This window comes from Dromiciops gliroides, chromosome 1 (assembly GCF_019393635.1).
Source record: "Dromiciops gliroides isolate mDroGli1 chromosome 1, mDroGli1.pri, whole genome shotgun sequence".
Taxonomy (NCBI): Eukaryota; Metazoa; Chordata; class Mammalia; order Microbiotheria; family Microbiotheriidae; genus Dromiciops; species Dromiciops gliroides.
Genome location: NC_057861.1, coordinates 174,845,758 through 174,869,866, shown reverse-complemented (window position 1 = coordinate 174,869,866; position 24,109 = coordinate 174,845,758). Strand labels below are relative to the sequence as shown.

At 36.5% G+C, this 24,109-nt stretch overlaps 1 protein-coding gene across 4 annotated transcripts in view; it reads right to left on the bottom strand.

Annotated features, from left to right (window-relative positions):
- PHACTR1 (phosphatase and actin regulator 1) overlaps positions 1–24,109 on the bottom strand; it is a 690,544-nt gene that overhangs the window by 627,079 nt on the left and 39,356 nt on the right. For all 4 annotated transcript variants that reach the window (XM_043963320.1, XM_043963327.1, XM_043963352.1 and 1 more), the window contains one exon: positions 15,935–16,081. In XM_043963320.1, coding sequence (XP_043819255.1) covers positions 15,935–16,081 — 147 coding nt within the window. The remainder of the gene's footprint in view (positions 1–15,934; positions 16,082–24,109) is intronic.

Below are 24,109 nucleotides of genomic sequence, written 5' to 3'. Positions count from 1 at the left end.
AATAGATAATATGATATAAAGGATGAAGCTATATAGTGAGCTGAACTATAAAGATACTAAAGCCAGCCATATTTGAAAATAAAGGTTATTCTAATATGAAAATATGTTTTACATGATTTTATAAGTGTAATTGATATATTGCTTGCCTTCTCAGGGGATGTGGGAGGGGGTTAAAGGGAAAAGAATTTGAAACTCAAAATTTAAAAATAAAATAATTTTTAAAAAATTAAATGTTAAAAAGAGAAAAAAAGAAAATAAAGTCCATTAGTTTAGAGCTTGATTTTATACTGAAAGAGACTTGTAACCATGAACACAGTATAAAACAATGAAAGCTGACATTTATGGATTGCTTCAAAGTTTACAAGAGAGCTCTGCAAAAAATGTATCATTTAGAGGCAGCTAGGTGGTGCAGTGGATAGAGCGCCGGCCTTGGAGTCAGGAGGACCTGAGTTCAAATCCGGGTTTAGACACTTTATACTTATTAGCTGTGTGACCCTGGGCAAGTCACTTAACCCCAATTGCCTCACCAAAAAAAAAAAAAGTGAATATAAATGGTACCATCTTTCACAGTTGTAGAGATTAAATGAAATACTTTTTTGGGGGGGTGAGGCAATTGGGGTTAAGTGACTTCCCCAGGGTCACACAGCTAGTAAGTGTCAAGTGTCTGAGGTCAGATTTGAATTCAGGTCCTCCTGAATCCAGGGCCAGTGCTCTATCCACTGTGCCACCTAGATGCCCCTTTTCACTTTTTAGAGATAAAAAAATGGCTATATCCACTATGACACCTAGCTGCCCCACTACAAACATCAGCGTATAGAGGCATAAAATCTTTGATTTGGAAAGGACTTTAGTGCTAATCTAGCCCAGTTACTTAATTTCAATTGTTCTGGATAGGTTATGACATATTAATGTATAGATCTCATGATAATAGCATAGAAGAGTCCAAACAATATAAAATTAAGAATTCTTAAGTCTCCAGGATAAATTATATTCCAATATATCAGTTCTTACTTAAATCTTTATTCCTATTTACCAAAGACTACTTAGATGTCTTATTGAAACTAATTGACAGAGATTTAATGCAGGTCTTTCTGATACTTTATTGGCTCAGAAAGCATTAAAATATATTTGTTATATCTTGCCTTTAATGCATCAATACTTTATATGAACCTGTGAACCCATTAATAATGGTATTACAATAGATTGCAACCCTTCCGTGCCTTTTCATTGCATGAAATTATTGTTCATATTCTCCCATATATTTTCCAAAGAGATTCTCCCAGTATGCTAGAGGTCTTTCCTGAGGCCCTCAATTACTAGTGCCTTCCCTCTCCTTGAGAGTGGAAAAAACTGATTATTTTTTTTAAAAGAGTGTAAGATCCTTGTGATTGGAGCCCATTTCATTCTTTGTATTTATATTCCTAGCCCCTGATTATTTGATTGATTTCTTCTAGGTATTTTAAAAACATTTTTCCCTAAGAGTAATAAAATCAAATTACTTCTCAGCACAAAATCCCATCTTGATTTTAGACAAAAATATTTTCTGATTGAAACTGTATGTTTGTAAATGTTGGGCCACCACAATTTCTAAGGAAACAACATGTTGATTTTCCCGAAGTTCAATGGAGATATGTATGGTAGGTACAAGTAGGCTGCAGAATATCTCCAATCTCTTTTCTATTTATCCAAAATTCCTCATCAAGTCTTGGTCTCATGACTAAAAGGTTTCATCCATCTACCTACTCTATTTCTTTACTTTTATTTAATCCAATATTTCCTTAGGTAATATTAATATCTGGTTTAATTTTATTTTAAAAAATCTAGAGAATAACTTGTTGAAATGTAGTTTCAAAAACACATAGGTTTCTGAAAGATCCTGTGTAAAATTATTAATTATGACTGTCAGGAACATAATATTTATTTTTTTAACTTCAAAAGTGCATCTAACCATATAATAAGGTCTAATATCTCATTCTTAGTGGGATTCATTAAAGGAATTTGATTTTTAACAAGGCTGCTTCATCCTGACTGTCAAAAAAAAAAGCCATTTTCTCAAGATTAGAAAAAGAAAATTTTGAACCTCTTAAATTGACATCTGCCACTCTAACAAATTTTTCTACTCCAGTTCTTTCTTACTGTGTACAACAGCTCTAAGAATTTGTCATCCAATTTTCCCATACTTATTTTGTTTTTAAATACAGATTTTCTTTTTCTTTTCTTGTTAAATGGTAAGCTTGAGGGTGGTGACTGGTTTTGTCTTGTTTTTTTTTTTTTTTTTGTCTTTCTTTGTAGTCCTGTGGCTTAGCAGGGTACCTACCATAAAAGTGACTACTTAATGAATACATCTTGATAAAGTTATTGACTAATAAGAATTTTTCTTAATCTGAATCTTTGGAGAAGGTTTTAAAAATCTTTTTGTTTTGTTTTGTTTTGTTTTTGAGGCAATTGGGGTTAAGTGAGTTGCTCAGAGTCACACAGCTATTAAGTGTTAAGTGTCTGAGGCTGGATTTGAACTCAGGTCCTCCTGACTCCAGGGCCAGTGTTCTATCTACTGGACCACCTAGCTGCCTCTAGATTTTTAAAATCTTAATCTTCATAATGAAATTTTTAATGCGATTTTTACTCTATAGGGTTTTAATCATTGGCGTGTCATTTTCTTTCCTTCCTACACTTTTACTGCCCCCCAAAGGTCTTGCTATATAAATGAGGAGTGATTAAAAGGACTAGCTATAAGTAATCAAATCTCAAATGAATATAGAATCATTTTTATGAATTTTACCACATTTTAGAAAAAATAAGTCTGGAAAACACAGAAAATAGACTCATAGAATGGCATGTAGTATCTACTTAAAGATTATTTTTTTTTGTATGACAAACCACCTATAGCATACTAACCAACCAACATGGCAATAAGACAAAATTTAAATTGTTTATGATTTGATGAATATGCCAGACTTTTCAATACTAGTTAAATACAGTCTTTGTTACCTTTCCACATCAGTGTTTCTACTACATTATCTTTAATAATGTGGAACAGGAGAGAAGATGGAATAAAGACATGAGAGACAATAATTCTATCGAGTTGTTTTTGTAATTGAGTTCATGAAGGGACTGTATAGATGACATAGGGTCTTTATGAGAGAGCAATGCCATAGAAAGTGATCCCTCATATTCTATTGTATGAGCTGCTGCATAGAGGCCTAATAAGGTAAATCTAAAACTTGGTTTGGGCTTGTTTCAGGTCACTTCTATGTTATTTTAATAGCAGTCTTAAAACTGTTGTTGAATTAGACACAAAACTTGTATTTAACAAGTACTTTGTAAGCAAAATGGTGATGCGATTGGGTTCTTGTTTTGTTAGTTTGGCAAAAAAAAAGTAACAGACCTGTTGTTTCCAGGGATGCAAATGCTATTTAGGAGAAATGAAAGGATATTAATGGTCATGCAGATACAAATATGCAAATTAACTCTGGAATATGAGGAAGATATTTTCTAATTAACTAAACAAACAACACAAACATCATTTGTATGTTTGCCTGACAATATATTGAAGTTGTTGCAAAACACTGGAGCCATTCTAGTGGTGTGTGATAAATATAGTTCTCCATGGGGAGCTGGGACCAGTGTCTGCTAAGATTTCCAAAACCTCACTAATGATTTATTTCTACAAAATGCAAATTACCTTCTTGTTTGAGAAGAAAATAGAAGTTACTCCAGGCATTTTGTAACTAAGAAAAAATTTAGCCATCCTGAAGTTTTGGGCAGTTTTAATAATGTATTAAGTGGTTAATTTGCTTATAAACTATTAAGCAAATGTCTCTTTATGTCAAAGTACTGTAAAATACACTCATAAAATCATATTGTATCATAAATTATGTATAATAGGAACATACTGATTAACCGAAATTTGCTGTGGTGGGCAATATCCATCATGGTTCCCAGCTCAAATTTTGAGTAAAGCATCAACTAACAACTTTCCCTTTAGAGCAAAGACATGGATATTTCTTTCTTTACTTCTTTCTTTTTGGAGGCAATTGGGATTAACTGACTTGCACGGAGTCACATAGCTAGTAAGTATCTGAGGTGATATTTGAACTCAGGTCCTCTTGACTCCATGCCCAGTCTCTATACACTGTACAACCTAGCTACCCCTAGACATGGATATTTCTGAGTATCTCCCAAAATGCAAAATCCCAAACATCAACAGAAACTATGGATTCTCATATTTTCCCTGGACATTGGTGTTTTGTTTCATAATTTCTAGCTGTCAAAATATCAGAACAAAGGGGGAGCATGCAGTGGATAGAGAGCTGACCTTGGTGTCAGGATGATCTGGGTTTAAGCCCTGCCTCTAACACATTCTGGCTGTGTGACTCTGGGCAAGTGACCTTTCAATGTTCCCTGGCAACTCTCTAACAGTAATGTAGAAAGGGTTCATATCTACATTGTTAGAGGGAGTACTACAAGACAATGAAGCTATATATCCAGTCCAAATAAACAATTGTCAGGGCAGTCCTGCAACTTGGTCAATGATCTCTAAGATTTTCTGTGACCACTGAATCTTAATAGTTGGGAAAAAATTCTCTGGAGGATACAGCTGTTCAAATTGTAGAGTCAGAATATAGCAGCTGGTTTCTCAATTATGCATTCACTGTGATGTTTAAGTGGGAGATTGTGATGGTTCCAAGGGGGTATGTTTTAAGTATCCTGCCCCCTAGGGATAAGGCTTTGCTCTATTATTCAGGTATTGCCTTCCATAGGTCAAAACAAGTAGTCTTCTGCTCAATTCCAAGCACAATGAAATCCCTTCATATAGTTTGACTTTGTATAGAACTCTAGTTAAAGGCAAGTCTAGCTAATATCCCATATAATGAGGTGCCAACTGGTAGCAAAATCATTAATTATTATGGAATGGTGGTGTGAAGAGCATTCTGGTTTTTACCTTAAGTAAGGCCTTTGTGATTTCACTGGTTCGGGGAATCCTGTTTGGAACTTCTTACAATGCAAATCTCTGAAATTTAGAGTCATATGGAGAGCTCTCTGGAAACATTGAAAGGTGAAGTGACTTGCTCATGGTTACACAGTCAGAAGGTGTCAGAGGTGGATTTGAACCCAGGTCTTCTTGATTCTGAGAGCAGCTCTCTATTCACTACACCACATTGCTTTCCCCTTGTGCCTTCTTAAGGGCTGTCCATGTACAATAATGAGAAAGGCAGGCCATTTTTAATAAAATTTAATATTTATGGAATTATAAACACTTGTGAAATTCAAGCACATGACCTTTGCTCATTAAAGGCCATGCCTACCACATAAATATATTTTAAGCAAGGGGTATAAATTCTTGTTGAAACATAAATAGGGCCTAAAGTAATGAATTTGCTAATTCCAGAATTATTTCTTCTTTCTGAGTCATTCATCTAAATTGAATCTTAAATGAGTTCATAGAAAAAATCTTATCCTAAGATTATAGACACTATAACCTGTCTGTCCTTTGTGCTTGAATAAAGTCTCTTTCTATTGGGGTTAACTTCTCATCATGGAAGGATTAAAAGTTTTTCTTGGAAACCAAAAGATAAAGAATCAACAAGGTCCTTGTGGGGATTTTATCAATGTAAAAGTAAAATGGTTATCTTCCTGGCCCCATACCACCTAAGAGATTACTAGGTCTTCTAATGAATGATGCTTTTCACATCCATCTGGCTCCTTACCAAAAATTCCATTGGTTGACTCATGAATTCCATCTCAGAGAATGGATTATTTTCAGTGTAACCCTCTTTTTTCCCTGTTAAACCCACTCACATCTGAAGCCAGCTTGCCTTTCATCTTTTGGAAGAGATAGTAAGCCTACTTCCATTCATACTGTAGCCTAGCAAAGAAAGTAGTGCAATTGAACACCAGAAGAATTTGCTCTTTGTGTCAGTGTTCTCAGATCAGTAGCTATTTAGCCCATTGTCCTAGTGTATGGAAAAGGGTAACCAAGTGACCACTGGATAAAATGAAATAGGGAGCGTCTAGGTGGTGCAGTGGATGAAGCACTAGCCCTGGATTCAGGAGGACCTGTGTTCAAATTTGGTCTCAAACATTTGACATGTACTAGCTGTGTGACCCTGGGCAAGTCACTTAATCCTCATTGCCCATCAAAATAAATAAAAATAAAATAAAATAAAATAAGGGTATGGTTGAACCCAAAAGTACAATGAGACAAATTAGTAGTCACAAATATGTATGCTCTATGTGTATCCTGATTCACCTATCTCTACATCCTCTCTGCTCTTCTGTATTTTCTCCAATATAGACTGATAACCAGATATTGCAGTACTCCTAGCTACAGATGTTAGAATTGGCCTTCCCCTGAAGTCATGCTTTTTTTGCAGGTAGGAAAAGTTTCTACATGTGGGAAAAGGCAGTTAGAGAAGATGTCCTAGAGAACAAGGCATCAGTGTAGTATATTTCCTCAGCCCTGCCCTTTGCCATGTCTGTCATCAGGGCTGACCATGCCAAAACCTATTTATGAAAATTTATTCTCTTGCTCTACCTGCAAACGTGGGGCATAAGCAGAGTTGAAGAAACAGTCTCTACATTCTTGTCGAGGGGCATTTTTAAACTATTCAATCATTGCCCTTAGGTTAAACTGATTAACTATGGTCCGCTTATGTGTCAATGGGATTAGTGGAGATGGATATAGAGTGATAATTATAGTTATATTCCTATATAGATGACTTCAGATGATGATGAGTTTATTATAAGTTAAAATATCATAAGGAAGAACATATAAATAAGTATCTGAAAAGAATAGTATTGTGCAGTGAGTATTTAGAAGGCCAGCATCAAAACAAGGAAGACCTGGGAGAGAGTCCTCTGATGCATACTGGTAGGATTCCCATTTTAAATTATTTAACCCCTCAGTACTCTAAGCAATTTTCTAAGACTATGAGGTAAAGAGAAGTTTCCTAACCTGGGAGTTCCCTATAATAATGAAGCAACAAATCAAATACTGACCATTATCCCTGTCTGCCACCAAATATGTAGGGATGAGTAAATACAATATAGAATGCAGAAGAAAAACTCATGCTTTTGATGAAAAGATTTGAATTACCAGCTGCCAGAGCACTTATCTCTTGGGCATGTAAGTGTAACCATTAATAACCAGTAGATAAATGCTTATTGGTATATAAAAATTATGATAACTGCCAAGTTTTGATTATTTACATTGCATAAGGTAACATAGAAGGACAGAGACAATCATCATTCAATATAGTTGTAAAATTGATTTCAAGTCTTTTCTTTAAAGATTCTTTGTAATATAAATACCTTGTAAATTATACCAATTAAAATAATGAGACCTCACTTTTCTGAGCTCATCTAGACTTCACTGAATGCAATATGGAAAAGTCAACCTTATCAGCATGAAAAAATCAAAGTGGAAGGCATTTAGTTTTGTCATCTGTTCAAAAAACAACCATAAGGGGCAGCTAGGTGGCGAAGTGGATGGAGCGCTGGCCCTGGATTCAGGAGTACCTGAGTTCAGATCTGGCCTCAGACACTTGACACTTGCTGGCTGTGTGACCCTGGGCAAGTCACTTAACCCCCATTGCCCCGCAAAAAACCAAACCAAACCAAAACAAAAACAACCATAAAGGACATATAAAGAAAGTTGTTATCTGCATCCAGAAAGAACTGATAAATAGAAGTACATATAGAATAATTTTACATAGGTATACCTATTTGGCTGTAATGATAGCTATCTGTAGGGTAGTGGAGGGAGGAGAAGGAAGAAAAAAAGGAAATTTAGATGATAATTTTGTTGTATATTTGAAAAGAATAGCAAGTTGTACAAAGTAGATTTACAGTTTCATATGAAATCATCATTTTTATTATACTGTTTTGGAAATGGTTAATTCCATAAATATAAAATAAAATTTAAAAATTTTTTAAAACTCCAAAAAAATTATTTTTTTTTATAAATGGGTATTTAAGGCTCTCATTTTAAAAAATATCATATTGGTTCTAAAGTATATAGTTTCTGCTGACTCTATATAGCAGGAGCCAGCAAATTGTCACCAATTCCAATGGCCACCTGTTTTTGTTGGGCCTATTGCCTAAAAGTGGTTTTAACATTGTAAAATACAACAAAAATGCATTTTAAAAATTAAACAAAAAAATTAGCTTGAGGGATGTAATTTTACAACTTTTATAAGCATAAGGGGAAAAAGTCATTCTTAGGAAATTTTCTGTCTTTATTTTGCCCTGAGTGACTTTAAATACATAATTAACCACTTAATGGAGTGATTCTACTTTTGTCCCACTCAGCCTAGACATTTCTCAAGAAGTAATCACCAACTTTCCTACATAGCTGGGTCTGTGATGCTAATCATCTGCTATTTTCATACTTTATTTTTTAAAGTATTGATGTTCAAAATATCAAAGGTAATGGTATATAACTACAATACAATTTGGAGTGGTATCCCAGAAATCAGTAATATTAATCATGGTTATTTGCTTTTATATTTCAACATCCTAGGTGTAAACAAATATAATAAAGAAAATTCATTTCCTCTGTTTCTAAAACTTTATGTGTGGGACTGCAACTTGATGGCTGTAGATAGGACCAAGAGAGTTTCCTAAAGCTCTGAGAGATTAAATGACTTGCCCATTGTCACACAGTTAGTATCAGAGGAAGGATTTGAATTTATTAACTCTACTGTCATGCTGTTTCTATAATGTACTATATCAAATACAAAATGTATATACTGCATACATGCTCATTTTGATCCAGAGGGTGCTCTCTATTTGATGTGGATTTTGTAAAAAAAAAAAAAAATCCCCTTTATAGTTAGATTTTATACTAAACATTCTGTTACTAGCTATTCTATTTGAAATTCAAAAAGGATACATTTCAATTTAGTTGTACTCTGATAGTTGATATACAAATGTTCATCTACATTGATAATTTAAGTGGATTTTACTACAGGATGAGAGAAACAATGACCTGTTTCCTTTCACAAATCAATACAGAGCTTTAACTACCAATTTTTGCACCTGGAGTGTGTGTAATTTAAAATTCTAAATGTGGGTTCTAATCTGTTCCCGGAGTTTTGGGGAAAACTGACTAAAATCACTGACACAATGAGTTTAGATTTTTAAGGGTTTATTGAAATATAGGAAGAGAAAGATTGAGAACAGAATTCTTACAACCTCTCAATCCTATCTTTCCTCAGCTCCTCTCTGCCTTTTTTTCCTGCTGTCACCACCAAGTCAGGAACCATTGGGCTGGAAGTTCAAAGTTTTTTTAGATTCTGAGAACAATGCTTTCTTAAGTACTCTCAAGTACCAGCAAGATGTGCTTAGAATCTAGTCAACTACTAATCCAGTCAAATCAGCCAGTAATCCACTCAGGTGGGCTCCTGAGTATCTGCCAAATCTCATCTATCACATTCCATTATCTTGACAAGTGAGGGACACAAAACATGAAAAACAAATGACTTAAAACTCATCCTTTATTCAATAAGGGAGAGTGAAGAAGGAGAGAGGGAGACTTAGAGGCCAGCAAGGGGAGGGTTGGATGGAACAAGGCAGAGCTAGTCAAGGAAGGCATTCACTTGGAGTGTGCCCATGGGAAGGCAGTAGGTAGTTTCCTATTTTAACTAATTATTCTAATGTGGTGCTAAGCTCAGTTGTTTCTACAATACTAGAGAGAGTTGAATTACATGGTATTTGAGCTTCCTTCCAGCTGTAGATCATGATCCTATGACTGAAAGCTCTTTTAGAACCTGTAAATATCGGCATCTTTAGTACAATGTTCCAATTGACTCTATCCTAGTTGTGGCTCTCCATAAACAATATGTTGTTGTTGTTGTTTCCATTAAGAAGACTTTTTAAAAAATTGCATACATACAAATGCACCTACAGATATACAAAATCATCAAATCTCAGGGATGGAAAGGACCTCAAAGGCTATCCAATCTGCCTTAAAAAGGAATTTCATTTACAATATTTCTGACAAATGATCTTCTAGCCTTTGCCTGAATACATCTAGGAAGATCTTCAGGTCTTTACATTTTATTCGTCTCCCTTTGGCAAGAAGCATTTCAAATCTTTGGCACATAATTTAATTACATTCTAATTACAATTGGGAATATTTTATATGGTAGATGCTATTTATAGGACTATCATAATAATTCAAAAGCCTAAAATCATCAGCTATACCTAGAGCCTGTTAGAAGTACAAATACACTTTCATGGATAGAGAATGAGATTTAATTTTGCTTGTTTTTTACGGGCAAAGCATCATAGCAATTTCCTGGTCCAATCATTTGTTTTTACAGATGAGGAAACTAACACATAGAAAGTAATTTGCCCAAGATCACATAGCTAGTTAATAGCAAAATTATAATCTGGAACTATTTGCATCTAGTCCATTGCTTCATTCATTTACTATGCCACACTACCTCCTGCTTTTCAGAGGTTAAATAATCCAAGAATATACCATACCTGGATATTATATTCTGTGGCCGTATGGGTAAAAGCAACTAGCATTTAAATGTTTACCATGCCTCAAATTGTGGCTCTTCTGTTTAATGAGCTGAATTATTCACATCTTTTTTTTTAAACCAGTAAAACAGGCTTTAAAAATAATTCAATAATGCCTAGATTTAAAGTTCCAGAAGTATTTAGTAATTTAATCCAATATTTTTTATAATTATGAAATGGTTTTATATGCAACATGAGTTGATTATATAATGGCACAATATGTGTTAAAAAATCATTAAAAAGAAAGACAATACAGAGTAAGTGGACAGTCAATACCAGGGTCAGAATACAAATGTCAGAAAGACCTATGTACAAGTCCTTCCTTGGATACATTCCAGCTGTGGGCAAGTCATCTTACCTCAGTATTCCAGGGTAAATCTTCAAGACTCAAATTACAGAGCAATTTCTTTGCAGCATTGTAAAGGGAATTTCCTCTCTGGAAGGACCCCCCTCCCAAGAAATAGAAGATTCAATTTTCCCTTCCCCAAAAAATTCATGGAGAAGGATGCATCTTCTTTTCAAGTTCTTTGTAATGTTTTGTTTGTTTGTTTTTGTGTTTTTGGTCGGGCAATGGGGGTTAAGTGACTTGCCCATGGTCACACAGCTAGTAAGTGTCAAGTGTCTGAGGTCGGATTTGAACTCAGGTCCTCCTGACTCCAGGGCCAGTGCTCTATCCACTGCACCACCTAGCTGCCCCTTTTGTAATGTTTTTCTTGGTGTGTGTGTGTGTGTGTGTGTGTGTGTGTGTGTGTGTGTGTGTATGGGTTTATTAAAACCTCTAAAAATTCAAGATGACAGTCTGAGGTAAAATTTGGGCCTAATGCTAAAAAAGAAGGAAAAAAGATTGAAGATGAAGCAATATAATGTAAGTTCCTTGAGAACAGGGATTTTTTTTGTCTTGTAGACTTGCATATAGCACATAGCACAACACATAATGGATGCTTAAAAATATCACTTGCTACTATCATAGGACAAATAAGACAAAGAAAGTGTTTTATTAAGATGTATTGTTGTGTAAACTCTTGAGGACCGTTCCTTGAATCTTAAAGGATTAGAGCTCATATATCAAGTAAATAAAGGAATTTAGGATAATTACATAGGTCATTCAATGGGCATGTAGTCTCATCCCTTCTTCCAATCCCTGCCCTCTCCCCCAGGTGGGGATCTCTCCATATAGAAAAAAAAAAAGAATCGAGTTCTCCTTACTTTGAGGGTTAACTCACCACATGATGCAGAGGTTAGATGTCTACTTGTTGGATATGTAGTAGTGGGGCATATTTTTAAAGCATGGGTAGGACTCAGGAGTCCCTTTAGACTTTAAAATTCCATGATTTCATGATTTTGTAACTATAAGCAGCTGGCAAATTAGGATAAGGGTCCTTTTAGTTGGGATGGGGGAGCATTAAAGAGAGAGTAGAAAGGATTAACAAAATAGAAACTTCAGTTACTTCACAACTTTACCTAGGGCCAGAAAAAGCTTTTTTGTTTGCAAAAGTGAAAAATGTCACATTCTTTACTGCTACTTCTTCAAATTATGCATTCATTAGAGGAATGAGGGTTTCTTTCTTAAATTATCAAGGATCAATAGAGTCAGGAAAGTGGTCCCTCCATTCCCAGCTTGCACTTTTATATGGCTGATATTCTTGCAGTTAACCAGGGTGAGCCATTTCTGACTATCATTGGCCTCTAGCCCTAACAGGAAGGAAGAGGCTAGTGGTGGTCAGAAATAGCTATCCTTGGATGACCTCCAGAACTAGAACAGGTTTCATCCTGCTAGAGAAGATGAATTTGTCAGGATTTCCTGATATTGAAGACTATAAGAACACCCATAAGGATAAACTTCTGATACTGCTTGATTTCCTACCACTTTTCAATGCTGATCACTATTGACTGTTTCCATCCAACCTCTGTCTCACACACACAAACACACACACACACACACATAAGAAAAAAAAACAAGATTATGAACCAAAGGTCACTAGGATAGCCATCCTGATCTCTTTTGACCTTTAAGATAGAACTTTGAATGCAATCACTATTGGTTTTTTGTTTGTTTGTTTTTACCTACCAAACTGATGCTCTTCCTTTTCCTCTTCACTGGATTTTTATTTTAGTCCTATTTATTTCAATTATGTAGGTCCCTATGTTCTCTGACAGGATAGTTCAGATGAGCAGTAGCAAAATCCACTTCATAGTTGGGTTTATGGTGCACAGAAGTGAGTGAATGTTTTCATAAGGCAGGATGGTTCCTTACAAGCTGTCAGTGGTGCTCATTACTAAATGAGAACACAATGGCACTTCCTAATAACAGTGAGAACATACTCTTCTGTTGGGTAAAGGACACCTTTTGCACACATTTAAATTTCTGAAAAAAAAGAACCTTTTAAGTGATTTTTTTGTCTGTCTTATTTTAGGTAAAATGAAGTTAATTTATTAGCATAATAAACATTTATTCTTATGATTCATTTACATCTCCAGAGGTTGAAAATCACCTATATGATCTGCTAAAACTAAGATACAGGGGTTTGTATATAAATGAATGCCAAAAGATACAAAGTGTGTAAAATTCCTGTTCTCTCCCTGAACTATGGGGGAGTAGAAATTATAACATTTTAGTGATGTTCTTTGATTGTTTATGGATACAGATGGTTGGGTGCTATCTTGGCCTGAAGTGAAAGGCAAATGGGAGAATAGCTTATTCTTGCTATGTTGCTACTTATAATTTAATATAATATTAAAAATCACACTTGGATATGTATGGACCTGGAGTAAGAAGACATGAGGCTTGGGATTGAGCTTTGCTTCTGCCACGTAATAGCTGTCTGATCTTTGATAAATTATTTGAGCATTCTCTCTAAGACTCAGTTTTCTCATTTGCAAAATAGATATAATAATACATGTATTATCTGTATCATAGAGCTTTTGTGAATAAAGTACTTTACAAATCATAAGTTGCTATGAGTGTGAATTAATTAACTTGATCATCATTATTATTCTTATTGTTAAGAAGACTACCTGCCAGATTACAATGTATATACTTTACAATCAAAATGTGAACATAGTTAGAGTTGCAAATATTTCTAAAATTTAAAACTTCAATCTGACTTATCTATAAATGATGGATGGGAGGAAAAAAATGTCCAACAGAAATAACTAAAATCAACTAAGAATTTAATTATAAATAATAAACAATAAAGTATTTTGAGGGGGGCAAATATAAGATGCCATGCTTAAGTTTTATAAATTGTTGAGAAGTAGGCCAAATCCTCTCTATGCTCAAATTGTGTAATTTACTCAGTGTGCACAATCTCAACTCTTCAGCAATGCAGATAACTGCAGTAATAGTTTAATTACAACTTGAAGCTCAAAGAGATAAACATGACTTTCTTTTAACTAGGAGTTACAATTACTTTTAAACATAGGGGGAAGGCACATTTGTGAAAAGAGTTTACTTTGTCAAGAAAGTAACCAGCCCTGCTGTACTATAAACAGCCAAAAGAGGAAACAGAACAAAAAGTAGAGCTACATGCAAAAGTTGAACAGTGGAGCAGTAGGCTGAGGCATAGTAAACAGACACCAAATGTAGGTAGATAGGAAAAGTAAAGTTTTCAGTGCCCACACGTCCTGCATTTAATAACAGTTCTGCCACTGAATGGAAATGGGCATCTCCCTATCCTCTCAAAGTTCTCCAAATTATCTTCATTGTCAACAGGCCTTTCATTTCAGCACCATGGAAGAAGGGACAGCGCTCTTGACAGTAGCACACTGGGCTCTCTCCTTTTATTAACAGAAATATTCTCGTTTCTTTCCCTTTTATTTATTTATTTAGTAGGCTAATTAGTTTTTAGATGTAGGAGAGAGAGCAGGACAAACACTTAATTGCACAAACAAATATGAAGGAAATAAATAAAACTCATTGACAAGTGAAAGCTACAGTTCTTTTTTACTGCTATACATTGCTGTTTCATTGGGAAAGTACTGGTCAAATGTAAATAAACCATGTTCAGTAAAACTGCCCTACTCTTTAACCACAAAATTAATTTGAAAGCAATAAACATTGTATGAGAATAACATGACTATTAGTTAAAGGAACAATAAACAGCTATCCCACCTCCTTTTCTTCCTCCCTCTCTCAAAAAATAATTTTGCATAGATCCAGGAATACTCTATTAGCAATGATCATACATAGAGTTTCCCAGGACACAGACAACAATCACAAACCAACCTGAAATACTTAAGGGGAGATATGAGTATATACTACATTGATTGTTACACTAAATACTTAAGTATGCTAGGAAAAAAAAAGTCATTGCTTTTCTTTAGGCTTTCCTTTCATTACAGAGCTAAAGTTTATATAGGATCAGAAAATCACCAATTATACCCCAAAGAAGTTGAGTACATTCTCACTGTGAGAAGATGAAAACACAAGGTGGGCAATTTTATTTGTTAACTTGGCCAAGCAGATAGCCATCACTGTACCTATTATAATAAACGTTATTTTTTTTTAAGTTTTTTTCCCCATTTTGTCTTAAAGAGAGGAAAGGACCATGTAGAAGCAGATCAGTGAAGTCAGCCTACATAAAAGATTCTTAAGGTTACCTGTAAGGTACTAACATCATCAGTAGCTGACAGCTGCAGCAGATAGGCTTCACAGGTCAACCTTGAGCTAGTTCTGTGGAGGCATTTCCAACTTGCTCAGTTCGTCATGGCTCTTTCTAGCTCTGTCTTTCCCTTCGTTCTCAGCCTCAAGTATTATTTTCACTTATTTCCATTTGAGCCTCGTTGGTCACAGGGTAGCGACAATCACCAAATAAATCCTCTTACACACATGGAGTAAAAACATCATTGCTATCATCACCAATGCTAGTATCCTTATTTACCCCCAAACTCCTTGGAGAAACATTCATTACAATCCCTCAGAAAGCCGACATGCAGACAGGAGACCAACACTATAGCAGTGGTTCTACGGTCACCAAGTTCTGCCCTATGTTAGATCCCTCACAATCTGACCTCTTCAAAGCCCTTCTCACACACTCCACGGACTGCCCCAACCCCTTTCTGGATTATTTTAATTACTGATACCATTTTCTCCCTGTCTTATAGGAAGATATGACTAGGTGGGAAAACCCATGTGTGACACTTTCAGAGAATGTCATATTTCACATGCTACTCTTCCCCCTCCCCCCTCCACAAACATACACACACCACACACCCTCTTTACTCTGGCAACACAAAGAGAGTGAGTGAAGGAGTGAGTACAGGGCACTCTCCCTGAGCAGGTTGCGGGGCGGGGGTGGGAAGAGGCACTGGGAAGGGAGAGGAGTGGGAGATGACTGGAGGGGGCGGGGGACTGAGCGGAGGAGAGAGGAAGGGAGGAAGGGAAAGGAAAGAGGTTCGTTCTTACCTGCTCCTAGGTTAAAGGAGATCCTAGCCTCGGCGAGATACGGGGTATCGCTCTTGGACCGGACTCTTCTGATGGGCCGCCGGTCTATATCATCCTCCGAAGATGCCGCCATTAATGTGGGAGGAAGGAGCAGGGTCGCCCGGCGAGCTGAGAGGGAGAAGGAGATGGAGAGAGAGGCGGAAAAGAGGAGGAGGGGAGAGGAAGAGGCGCGCACACATAGAAAGGGGGATGGGAAGGGAGGAAGGGGTATGGGAAGGGAGAGGGAGGGGGATGGGGGAGGAGGGGGAAAAGAGAGGGAAAAAGAAAAAGAGGGAGAAACAGAGAGAAGGAGAGAATGGGGGGAAGGGAGAGAAAGAAAATCCGTTAAGGATCTATGGACTGGAGCAGAGATCAGGAAATCACTCCTTTCAGTCCAGTCCCCCCACCCACCCACCGCACCCCTGCAGCCCTCTGCCACAGGGCAAGGGGGTTCAGTATCCTCTACTGACCCCCGCCCCTATCCTGATCCTCAGCTGTCAGCAGAGATAGGAAGCCACAGGCTTGTCCCCTGGAGGGAAAAAATAAAATTCTAAGGAAAAGATGCCCAGTCAGCAGTGTACATCTCTCCCTGCCAAATATACTTACACTGCTCTTCATGTGTGTTCACACACTATCATCTTAATAAACAATACTGTCCTTGTTGAAGGTGTTCTGGGTTGTTTCGCTGCTCTTGCTTTCCCTTATTAGAGTCATTAAGCTGTGGTAGCCTAGATCATTGACCGTTAAGGGAAGAGGTGAAAGCTGCCGCATTGGGTATATCCCTGGGTAACACCACTCTTCACCTCAGGGTGGTCAAGTGAAAATTTGACCTTTCCTGAAAAATACAAACTCCTTTTGCCATGCTTTTGCCCGATTGGGGGTGAAGGAAAGATGACAATATATTTCAAGTTAATTCATTGCCATAATGATTTATTAATTCAGTAGACATTTATCAAGTTTCTACTAAGGCAAGTACTGAAGTTAGTATGTGTAAAACACTGGTCTTGGTAATGGACATACAAAGACAGCAAGGAAAGAGTCTCTGTCTTCAAAGGGCTTATATTATACCATGGTGACGTGTACAACAATAAGTGCAAAGAGTAGGCATTGAAAGAGGCAAAAGAAATGGCTAGAGGAAAAGTTGAGGATGAAGAAAACATTTCCTAAGAGCCAAGGAATCAGAGAATACTTTACAGATGGACCTGACTCTAGAACTGAACTTTGAAGATCAGGATTCCAAGAGCCTAGTGTGAGGGATTGTTGTAAAGGTATAAAAGGGAGGCTTTTGCAAATGAATGGAAGTAGGGTAGGGAATGTTGGATTCCAGGAAAAGTTAGTAGTTAGAAAGAATATAAAATGTAAAATGTGAAGGTCGACAATGGATTGTAAAACCTCATAAATGTCTGACTGTGGAATTTGTATTTTATCTCAGAAATAGAGAACCATTGGAGATGGTTGAGTTGAGAAATGATGAGGTTAGGTCTGAGGCTTGACAAGATTGTTTTGACAACTATGTGGAGGGTGATATGGAGAGAGGATAGACCTCAGGAGAAAAATTAGTCAGGAGATAGTTACAATAGACCAGGCAAGAGGTGCAAACTATCCTATACTTAGAATTCAAAGATTCTTGAGTGAATTATCCTAGATCTTATGTTTTAGACCTATGAGGTGATGGGTTTAACCCCTCTGATTCTGTTTCCTCTTCTGGAAAATGGGCATGATTTTTGTACTTTCTCACTTACATGGTTGACAGGAGGACTGTGCTTATTAAGCCTTGAAACATTAGAGAAATACTACATGAGTTATTGTAATATATTTCCATAACCATCAACCTTGTTCAGGTTCTTATTGCCTTATGCTTGGACTACTGAAATAGCCTCCTAATTGGTCTCCTTTGTCTAATTCATTCTTAGAAGTCATCAAATTAATCTCCTTAAATGCTTTCATTAACTTTTCCCTTGCTTTAAAAAAAGTCTCCAACGTCTTCATCACCAATAGAATAAAATTCCCAAATTTCCTGGTCTTGCTTTCAAGGCCTTTCAACAATGTGATCTGCACCCTACTATTTCAATCTCACCTCCTGCAATGCCCTTAAGTGGATTCTTCAAATAATCTATATGGGTCTTAATTTCTTTGTCAACAAACTGAGTATTGGATCTGTAAAGTTCATTCCAACTCTAAGAGGTCATAGTGTTATTAATCACTCAAAGCAGGCATTGTTCCCTCAAACTGCATTATTCATCCATTCTTTGGCATCTTTGATTGGGTTGTCTTCTCCCTTGCCCCTACATATGACTGGAATACGTCTTCACTCCTACTACTCTATCCAACTCTACCAATTCTATTCCTTTCCCATGAAGGTTTCTTCTTTGAACTTTCAAAGCACATATTGACACCTGGCATTTAGCAAGTTATAGGACATAGCATGGATCAATGGAAAATATATTGGCTCTAGAATCAGAAAACCTGGGTTTGAAACTTTGGATCCGACACCTTAGTGACCTTGGGCTACTCACCTTTTCTGGGCTGAATTTCTTCATCTGTTGAAGTAGATGCCCTCTAAAACTCTTTCTAGCTCTAATTCTGTGATTGCCTTGAAGTATTAACTAAAGATACATTTTAGTTCTGTCTGGACAATGAGGTCAAAAGCTCTTAGAGCGTAAAGACTGCATGTAACACATATAAAATTTCCCTATCCCTGTTATATATGCTTCCTCATTCCTATCTCTTAGAATGCCTGGCTTCCTTCAAGAATCAAGTCAAATACTACCTGTGAATGCAAATAAAGAAACTGAGGCTCATCTAGGTTAGTTGAAGTGTCAAAGTAAGGGAATTGAAGGAAGTAATATTGAAGTGGTAGGGTGGAGACTTTCCTAATCCCCCAGCAATTAGGACCCTTCCCCTTCCACATTACCTTCACATTATGTTTTTTTTTTTTGTGGGGTAATGAGGGTTAAGTGACTTGCCCAGGGTCACACAACTAGTAAGTATCAAGTTTCTGAGGCTGGATTTGAACTCAGGCCCTCCTAACTCCAGGACAGGTGCTCTATCCACTGTGCCACCTAGCTACCCCCACATTACTTTTTGATATTTCATTTTCATATACTTAGTTTTTACTTAAATGGCTAGATTTTGTTTTCCTCCAGTAGAATGTAATCTATCTGAGGGCAGGAAATGTTTTTGGTTTTGTATCTCCTGTGCCTAGCATATTTAATGAATACTACATAAATGTTTTTGTTGTTTTTGAATCCCACCTAACTTAATTCTTATGCACGTGGAAATTATTTTTTAAAAACCTGATTGATCTTCCTCAGGTTGGTGGTGAAGCAACTAGGGTGCTAGACCTGAAGCCAGGAAGATTTGAGTTCAAATGTAGCCTCAGGTACTTACTAACTGTGTGGGTCAGTCTCTTAATCTAGGTCTGCCTCAGTTTCTTCATCTGTAAAATGGGGCTAATAATAACACCTATATTACCAGGGTTTTTGTGAGGATAAAAAAATGGAATAATCTTTGTAAAGTACTTTGTAAACCTTAAAATGCTGGATAAATTCTACTGCTGTTGTTCTTAGTATTATTCAAAATTAACCTTTATTTGATTTTTACTTCTCCTTTCTGTCCTAGTTCTCCATGGTGAAATGAATATTCCCTTACAGGAGGGGAAAGTGTGAAAATCTATCCGTGCTGGAAGGAATAAAAACAGCCCCCATTAATTCTTACTATGAGAAACAATCAACTCCACTTTAATGGTCAAGTAATAATCAAGAGCTGAAAGTTTGATGTTAGTATTAAGTTATTCTCAACCTCATACTATAAGCAGAATCAAGTATGCACAGGTTGGCTTTCCTTAGTGTTCTTTGAACCTACTTGAAATAAGATAATATACTTACCCATTCATTATAGTTTTCCTGTTAGATTTCCTATCCAAATTTTTCCTATGAGAGTTTCTTTCCTTTCTGTGGTTGTTGTTCTTTTATTTTATTTGGCCTATTTGTAACCTTTTGAGCTGGTGAAAGGGGTGTTGGATTAGTCATGACCACCCATTCTTCCAACTTGGTGGAACTCAATCACAATTTATATATAGAAAACCTTCTGTAGGTGACATCAAGATGGTGGTTAAAGACAGGAACTTGCCTGAGCTCTCCCCGAAATGCCTCCAAATACCTTTAAATAATGACCCTAAACAAACTCTAGAGCAGCAGAATCCACATAAAGATGAGTGAAACAATTTTCAAGGCAAGACAATTTATAAGGTTGGCCGTAAATATCTGTTACACCAGGGTGAGAGAGGATTGTAGCCCAGTGCAGTCTGTGGCAGCAGACCAGACCCCAACAAACCAGGAGCAGGCTTTGGGGTGACTGAATCGGTGGCAGCAGTGGTCATTTCCAGACCTCTCAGCACACAGATGGTAAGGGAATCAGACAACAGTTCAGAAGATTTAGAGAGGTCCCTTTGCTGGCACCAGGGACAGGATTCTGTTGCATTACCTATACTTGGATCTGGGTCACAGTCTTAGGTTTTAGTCCCAGTTTAAGGAGGGGAACTAGCAAATGAGAGCTTGTGGCTGCAGTGGAGTGGGGACCCTGGTCATAGTTCCAGGGTTGAAAAGAATGTGGTCACTCACAAACCAGTGCAAAGTACAGAAAAGTAATAAACACCTTGGATGAGCCAAAAACTTATAGGTACCCAGAATTACCTCTGAAAACAGCTGTACAAAAAACCTGAAGATTGGGATAGTGCCCTTCCAGTTGGAAAGTAGAGAAACACTTTAGTATAGAGTTAAAAGCCAAGAAATAGGCTTGAAAATGAGCAAAGAGAAACAATTTTTGACCATAGAATATTACTATGGTGACAAGGAATATTGAAACACACAAAGAAGGCAACAAAATCAAATTCCTGCATTCAAAGTCTTAAAGGAAAATATTAATTGGTCTCAAGCCATGGAAGAGCTCACAAAGGAATTTTAAAAACAAGTAAGAGAGGTAGAGTAAAAATTGGGAAGATAAATAAGAGTTATGGAAGAAAATTATGAAAAAAGAGTCAACAGCTTGGTAAAAGAGACACTCAAAAATACTAAAGAAAGTAATACCTTAAAAACAGAATAGGCCAAATGGTAAAAGAGGCACAAAAATCCATTGAAGAGAAAATTGCCTTAAAAAGCAGAATTGGCCAAATGAAAAAAGATATAAAATAATTCAATGAAGAGAAGAACTCCTTAAAAAGTAGAAGTGGTTAAATAGAAAAGGATGTACATAAGCTCACTGAAGAAAATATTTCCTTAAAAGTTAGAATGGGCAAGTGCAAGTTAATGACTTTATGAGACATCATGAAACCATCTGGTGGTGGTGGTCCTTCATTCTCAAAGAGGACCATGACATCAGGGTGATGTCATGACTTAATATTGAATTGGATTTAAGTGAGGAAGGGCTGTGCAAGGTCACCAAGCTCACTCTCTTCTCTAGAGCCATCTGGAACCAGTGGCAAGATACAAATAAGGATGACTGGAGATGATCCCAGATGTTTTAAGGCAATTGGGGTTAAGTGACTTGCATAGGGTCATAGAGATAAGTGTCTGAGGTGAGATTTGAACTTAGGTCTTACTAACTTCAGAGCCAGTGAATGATCCACTAAACCATTTAGCTGCCCAAGAAACAAACAAAATCAAAAGAATGAAAAAATATAAGAAAATATGAGTTGTCTCCTTGGAAAAATAATTGACCAGGAGAGATAATATAAGAATTACTGGACTACCTGAAAGTCATAATCAAGAAAAGAACCTAGACATCATCTTTCAAGAAACTGTTAAGGAAAATGGTCCTTATGTTCTAGAACCAGAGGGAAAAATAGAAAATGTAAGAATCTATCAATCACCTCCTTAAAGAGATCCCAAAATGAAAACTTGCAGGAATTTTTAGCCAAATTCCAGAGCTCCCAGGTCAAGAAGAAAATACTGCAAGTAGCCAAAAAGAAAGAATTAAAATGTCATGGACCCATAGTCAGGATAACACAACATTTATCAGCATCTACATTAAAGGATCAGAGGACTTGGAATATGATATTGTAGAGAGCAAAAGAGTTAGGATTATAATCAAGAATCACCTACCCAACAAAAATGAGTATAATCTTTCAGGGGAAAAAATGGAAATTCAATGAAATAAAGGCCTTTCAAGCATTCCTGATGAAAAAACAGAACTGAATAGAAAATTTGACTTTCAAATTCAAAATGCAAAAGAAGCAAAAAACCGTAAACAGGAAAGAGAAATAATAAGGCATTTGGTAAGGTTAAAATGTTTATATTCCTACGTTGGAAAATGATATTTATGACTCCTAAAAGCTTTCTCATTATTAGGGCAGTCAGGTGTGTACATAGACAGGAAGTAGAGATATGAGTTGGATGTGATGGCATGATTATCTAAAAAAAAATTAAGGGCTGAGAAAGAAGAATGCACTGGAAGAAGCAGAAATAGGTAAAGTGGGAGAAATGTCACATAAAAGAGGCCTGTAAGAGATTTTACAGTGGAGGAGAAAATGGGGGGAAGCAGGGAGGGGAGCACATGAGCATTATTCTCATTGTAATGGGCTCAAAGAGGGAATAATATGCACACTGATTTGGGTGTAGAAATCTATCTTACCATACAGGAAAGTAGAAAGGGAAGGGGATAAAAGAAGGGGGTGGGGGAGCTGATAAAAGGGAGGGCAGTTTGGGGGAGGTAAAAGTCAGAGGCAAGACACATTTGAGAATGGACAGGGTAAAAGGAGAGAGTAGTAGTAGTAGTAGTAGTAGTAGTAGTAGTAGTAGTAGTATAAACAGAGAGAAAATAGGATGGAGGGAAAATACATATTTGGTAATTACTGTGGAAAAAATTACAATGATTTTCTTTGATAAAGACTTCATTTCTCAAACATAAAGAAAATGGAGTCAAATTTATATAAATAAGAGTCATTCCTCAATTGATAAAGGATCAAAGGATATAAACAGGCAGTTTTCAGAAAAAGTAAAGTTATCAATAATTATATGAAAAAATGCTCTAAATCATTATTGATGAGAGAAATCCCAATTAAAACAATTCTGAGCTATGAACTCACAGCTATCAGATTGTCTAATATGACAGAAATGGAAAATGACAAATTTTGGAGGGGATGTGGGAAAATTAAAATACTAATGTACTGTTGGTGAAGTTGTATATTGATTCCAAATTGGAGCTATTCCCAAGGGCTATAAAACTATGTATACCCTTTGACTAAGTAATACTACTACTAGGTCTATATCCCAAAGAGATAAAAAACTAAAATTAAAAGGACTAATATGTACCAAAATGGTTATAGCAGCTCTTTTAGTGGTGGCAAAGAGTGTAAATTGAGGGGATGTCCATCATTTGGGGAATGGCTGAATAAGTTGTATGCAGTTGTGATGGAATACTATTGTGCTTTAAGAAATGATGAGCATGGGGCAGAAGGTGGTACAGTGGATAAAGCACCAGTCCTGGATTCAGGAGGACCTGAATTCAAATCTGTTCTCAGACACTGGACACTTACTAGCTGTGTGATCCTGGGCAAGTCACTTAACCCCCATTGCCCCACAAAAAAAAAAAATGAGCAGGATGTTCTAAGAAAAAAAAGCATGGGAAGACTTACATGGACTTACATGAACTGATGCAAAGTGAAATGAGCAGAACCAAAATATTTTACACAGTAACAGCAATATTGTATAATGGTATATTGTGAAAAACTTAGCTATTCTCAGCAATAAAATGATCCAAGACAATTTAGTAGCACTTATGATGAAAGGTGTTGCCCATCTCCAGAGAAAGAACTAGTAAAGCCTGAAAGCAGTTCAAAGATACCTTTTCTTTATTTTATTTTTCTTGGGTTTTTTATGTGATTTCTTTCACAGAATGACTTACATGAAAATGTGTTTTTGCATGAGTCCACACATATAATTTATGTTAAATTTCTTGCGTTTTTAGTGGTTCTGGGGCGGGGGTGGGGTGGGGGGGAGGAAGAGAGAGAATTTGGAACTCAAAATTTTAAAAATGATGTTAAAATTGTTTTTACGTGCAATTGAAATAAATATTAAATAAGAAAAAAAAGAAAAACTTCCTTACACTTGAGCTCTCCATTCTTTTAGTATTCTAGATATTCAGGAAAATAATACTGTC